The sequence below is a fragment of the Austrofundulus limnaeus genome, unplaced genomic scaffold (assembly GCF_001266775.1).
Source record: "Austrofundulus limnaeus strain Quisiro unplaced genomic scaffold, Austrofundulus_limnaeus-1.0 Scaffold1939, whole genome shotgun sequence".
Taxonomy (NCBI): Eukaryota; Metazoa; Chordata; class Actinopteri; order Cyprinodontiformes; family Rivulidae; genus Austrofundulus; species Austrofundulus limnaeus.
The window spans coordinates 31,325-37,263 of NW_013954341.1; the positions used below are offsets into that span (position 1 = coordinate 31,325).

Consider the following 5,939-nt stretch of genomic DNA (forward strand, 5'->3'; position numbering starts at 1 on the left):
AAATAAGTATTTATATTTGTGTACAAGCTGTTTAGATTGTCAAAAATCCTGTGTTTTTAGGGTTATWAATGAAGTTTGTGTACTCAGACCAGTAATATTTGGGGTCACATGTACTGTATATTTTGTGGGTCAGAAGATAAAAGTTTGGGAACCACTGGTCTAGATGTTGCTCAGTGTTGTGGTTGTTAAACCCAGAACAATCACACACATTGTTGTTTTTTATTAAGTCAGTTGTGTAGAGGAAGGCTCCCTCTACACCTGACATTACAGATGTTTGACAGATGTTTCAGCTGTTTTTGCTCTGATGGACCATCTTTTATTGCCTCATGCTAACCCCCCCCGCAACACTTGTCAATCATTTGGGGGTGGCACCTGCGGGGGCCAATCAGGTGCCGGGGGTGGCCACCCTCCTGGCTCCGCCCCTGGATGTGTCCTGAAGTTAACCATGTTCAGGACTAAATAAGATCAGTGGTGAACCACGCCTGGTGCTCAGTGGGAGGAGTCAATTCACTCTGTGATCAGTGCTTGTGTTGTGGTTACACAAACATCTGCATCACATCACACAGCTGTGTCAGAATAAACAACACACACAACAATAAATAAATAAATAAATAAATAAATATAATTTCTGACTGAACACTTCAAGGAGCCTAAAGTGTAGAAGGAAGGAAGGGCCGACACACTGACCTTTGGACGTTTCACTTTCTCTCACCAGGAAGGTGCCCCTCTTGTTTTCTAAATGCAGCAGCATCCTTTCAGAGTCCCGCCGTGTGATTTTACCAAAGTACCACCTGGTGAGGTCAGAGGGGAACAAAAGGACACGAAGGAACCGACTGATGAGGAGGAAAACATCAGCTGAAAGAAGCCAAGTGGCTCCAAGCTTGACTTTTCAAAGTTTCCACAGTGGGCGTGGCCTCAGTACCAGTCAGTTTATTATGGTTTAACTGGCTGCAATCATCTCTTCTCTTCTGTTTGTTCAATGTTCAGCTGACAAAGACCACCTCCTGCTCTGAAAACCTTTACAATCAGTGCTAAAGGCTGGTGTGCAGCTGCTCACCTGGGCTCCACAGTCAGACTGACATCACTGATGAAGCAGGAGGCAAAATGAGAAATAAGGTTGTAACAGCCAGCTTGTAAACATTATAAACAATCAGGTCAACATGCTAATTCATTACATGCTTCACAGCTACGTGACTGTGTTGGATCATTTCTTTATAGACCATGTGTTAATAAAATAATCTGAATAATCTGCATGTTTCCATAAAAATGCTGCTGTAAAGAGTTTTTATTTGGTTTGCTCAGAATTAAAAAACTTTAGAGAAATGATTTGATTGGCTCAATCCCAAGAAATCAAATTCAACCTAAAAACAGAAAAAGTCCATTTTCATTATTAAGCTCACATTTTTCTAAATGCAAAATCCTAATTAAAAATTGTCCACTAATATTTTATTATTTAGCTCTGTTATTACATTTTGTTAATTTTTACTAAAAGTTAAATTTTATGTGTACAGTAAATGGTAAACTCTAAATCTAAATGTAATAGTTAAACCTTAAATGTTGTGGTTAAATGAAAAAACTTACATTTATTACAGAAAACAGCCTTTGTTGTTGGTTTGCAGCGTTTGTCATAATGTCATCATTTTGCAACTGAACAAAAGCAAATGCTAACAGTGCTAACGCTGCTAGCTCTGCTAATGCTGMTAATGCTACTGAAGATGCATTTACGGTTTTAATTCAAAATGTGTTTAAAGAAACATGGATGGTCCTGGTGGTCCGACAGTTTAAAACGCAGCTCAGACACAGTTAGGGTTGATTTAATGTCTTTTAGGGAAGCGTTAGCAGCTTAGCAACATTAGCAGCTTAGCAACATTAGCAGCGTTAGCAGTAGCTTTTGATACAGGATGATGATGTCATAAGAAAAGCTACGTACGAAAGGCAAAGGCTGCGTTCCATTTTGAAGTTCTGAAATGTAAGATTTATAATTTAGCTGCAACATTTAAGATTTTATTTTTACATTTAAATTTATACATTTAGATTTAGTTTTTAGCATTTGGACATAACATTTAGAAATATTAGCAAAAATGTAAAAACAGTGAGCTAAATGACAATTAAACTGTTAGTGAAAATCTTTAACTAGGATTTTACACTATGTGAGAAAATAATTATAAATGTTTTTATTAATTTGATTAGACACTTGGTGCCCATTAAAACACCAGTGAATTGTAAAAATGAGCTCAGTCTATAGTTTGTCAAAAGTAAAAACAACAGATCGTTTTACAATGTGGCACTGTTAGTGAGCTAAAAGTGACTTCAACCAGTGCTGCCAGTAAGATTCTGTTGGTTTAAATAACAACACCACAGGAGCAAACTGGTGCAACCCGTTCATGCTAAGCTAATGAGCTAACAAGACAGAAGATACATGTGAAGTTAAATCAAAGGACATTTTACACTTACTAATGCTAAAAGTTATGTTCCAACGTTATGTTTCAACAAAAACCACCAATAAAACTCATTTATAATTATGTTTGTGTAGAAAAGTGGACCAAAAAACGAGCTGAACACCAGTCTTACATGGATGTAGTTATGGATATAAGCTGTATTTAAGTACGTAGTGTCTGATTGTAACTGTAAAAACCTCAGTGGACCAGTCTACGCTAAGCTAACAGGCCGGTTCATGCTAAGCTAACAGGCCGGTTCATGCTAAGCTAACAGGCCGGTTCATGCTAAGCTAACAGGCCGGTTCATGCTAAGCTAACAGGCCGGTTCATGCTAAGCTAACAGGCCGGTTCATGCTAAGCTAACAGGCCGGTTCATGCTAAGCTAACAGGCCGGTTCATGCTAAGCTAACAGRCCGGTTCATGCTAAATGTACGGTAAATCTTTTCTTKGTACATTTTTTGTCACTTCCTATGGRSAGTCTACATGTTCATAAATATAATTATAAAATATATGACTGTTGTAACCATTTCATTTGTTTAGATGAGCTCAACAAGCTGCTGACTGCAGCTCAGACCTGGTCAGTCCTGGTCCTAGAGGCCCTGCAGGTTTTACCTGTTCCTCTGCTCCAACACACCTGGTCTGAACAGATGATTATCTGCAGTACGGAGCACCAACACTGACATTAGAAATAAAACCAGAATGATATAAACCACTAAATAAATACACTTAAAATGAACCAATTAAATTTAAAAGGAGAACTTTATCTCCTGTTTTATATTTTAATTGACTTTCATATTTATTTTTCAAGGTTAGTTCCATTAAATTAGTCTATATATTTGAACACATATTTTAAATTTTACTGTATTTTAAAATATATATTATTTGTTTTTCTTTTTATTTGTACATGTGACTTAAATGTTTATACTTAATTATTTTTATTTTTTTTTCCAACAAGTCTGTTTATTTCTGTGTGTTGCATGCTTGTGCCTCAGTTTAGCTAAAAGTTTAAAGTTTAGTTTAAAACAAAGTCAAGGAGGAAAACATTACCTGAAACTTTAAGCTAAACTGCAGCAGAACAAACAGTTGGACAAAATTATACAAATAATTCAATTTAATCATTCAAGAGACAAATGCACATACAAGTAAAAGGAAAAACTATGTAAAATATATATCAAAAACATTAAATTTTTATTATGTGTTAAAATATGTAATTTATCAGAAATAAGCTGGAAAAATAAATCTGATGGTCGATTAAAAGATAAAACATGAGGTAAAGTTCTCCTTTTTAATTTATTTGGTGCATTTTAAATGTATTTATTTATTTAAAGGTTCATTTATCTGTTTCTGATTTATTTCTAATGATGTCAGTGTCGGTGCTCCGTACTGCAGAACATGAAGAGGTAGTTCAGTGACTGAATCAGGTGTGTTGGAGCAGGTAACATGTGAAACATGTAGGACTGCGGCCCCCCAGGACCAGGACCACCCCTGTGTAGCTGCTTCAAACATTAGAARGGTTATTTTTATAATCCAAACTAAGCAAACGGTCCAGGTGTGTTTTTACTGTAAACCTTCTTCCTGTTTGTCACAGTGAGAAGTGAAGCAGTGACTTCTCCTCAAAGAGCCAGTCAGAACTAACAAAGGTTTAAAAACACGTTACGTTTGGATCATTCTTTCATGCACTTAGAGAGGAAAAGATACAACAAATAAAACATGAGAAGATAAATGAAGGTTTACTCTTCTGCCTGGATGGAGTCAGCTGGAGCCACAAAGTTACTGGGGATGTAACCAGTCTCTGCAGTGGTCAGGGAGCGCGCCAGCCACCAGTCTCCTTCTCTGTTCAGATAAAAGGAGAAAACACAGCTTCAGCCAGACTCCTGCTACGTCCAAAACACAAACATGAGCTTCAGCTGTTTGTCAAGCTCCTCAAAGTGTGCCTGACAGAGCTCAGTTCTTCTGAGTCACTATTAGTGAAACCACTGGAACACACTCAGGTCTGAGTGAAGTCTGCTCACAGAGAAACTTCATAAACACAAGTCCTCACAGAGAAACTTGATAAACACAAGTCCTCACAGAGAAACTTGATAAACACAAGTCCTCACAGAGAAACTTGATGAACACAAGTCCTCACAGAGAAACTTGATGAACACAAGTCCTCACAGACATGACGTCAAAGGAAGGTGATGTACGAGTCTCTCCACAGCACTACATTCACTACCTGAATTTACAGCAACGACTCAAATAAAAATGGCTTCACACTCGTTGCTGCATGACTTGTGATGTAATGGTGCTGTGAGGCTGTGCTCTTYCTCATTACTGCAACAAACTGCTTCATGACTTATGGGATGAAGTGGTGTTATAACATGTAAGGTAAACACTGGGGTTAGAAACATGAGCAATAAAAGGGTATATATATATATATACTGTATACACACACACATATATATTCAAAGAGAAGTGAAGAAAAGCTGCACAAACCTGCAGTTCACCTTCCTCCTACGTATATAAAACATCATGTTTGATGCAGGAGTGAAGACAGAAACATGAGAGGGACGGGGTCAAACACAGCAGGGTTAAAGAGAACGCAGAGAGCAAGAGTTCAGAGACGTTTCAGAGTAAACAAGAAAAAAACAAACCATAGTGTTTATTATGTTTTAAAATCTTACACAATAAATGAGAGCTGTGCAATAATTCAGCCTGAGAGAAAGACCTACAGGAAGCACAACACTGTGAGAACCACAGCCTGTAGGAGTCACTGTGCATCAGTGTTTGTAATAATGTAATAAAATCAGGCTTCAAAGTGTAATAAACTCACACTAAAACCACATTATGTAATAATGTAATAAAATCAGGCTTCAAATGTAATAAACTTAAACTAAAACCACATTATGTAATAAATGATGCAAAATGTAATAAAAGTCTGCAACACATTTTGTAATATTCACAGCCACATTACGTAATAACGTTATTACATTTTGCAGTAATTGTTATAAAGTGTGTTGTTGTAATAATCTGGTGCATTATGTAATAAACAATCAAAAATCAGTATTTCTGTTCATCCTAATCAACATACTTGTAATAACTGTCATGTTGTAATTACTACATGATTAAATCTTTATAACTTTGATGCTCTATACATCCATATATCTGCAAAATGACATAAAATTATGGACAATCCTTACAAACATGGTTGTATCTTACATTTCTGACAGGACGTCTAAACAAAGAACAGAAATACTGATTTTTAATTGTTTATTACATAAAGCACCAGATTATTACAACAACACACTTTATAACAATTACTGCAAAATGTAATAACTTTATTACTTAATACAGCTGTGAATATTACAAAATGTGTTGAAGACTTTTATTACATTTTGTGTCAATTATGACATAACGTGGTTTTAACATGAGTTTATTACATTTTGTGTCAATTATTACATAACATGGTTTTAACGTGAGTTTATAACATTTTGAAGCCTGATTTTATTACATTATTACATA

The 5,939-nt window shown here is 36.1% G+C and overlaps 1 protein-coding gene across 2 annotated transcripts in view; it reads right to left on the reverse strand.

Annotated features, from left to right (window-relative positions):
• Positions 1-4,271, reverse strand: part of LOC106536699 (proto-oncogene tyrosine-protein kinase Src) — a gene marked incomplete at both ends in the record, with an annotated part of 20,882 nt that extends 16,611 nt beyond the window's left edge. The window contains 3 exon segments of one of the 2 annotated variants that reach the window (XM_014034019.1): positions 688-791; positions 1,058-1,084; positions 4,173-4,271. In XM_014034019.1, the coding sequence (XP_013889473.1) occupies positions 688-791; positions 1,058-1,084; positions 4,173-4,271 (230 nt within the window). 2 annotated transcript variants of the gene reach the window in all.
• Between the last annotated feature and the right edge of the window lie 1,668 nt (positions 4,272-5,939).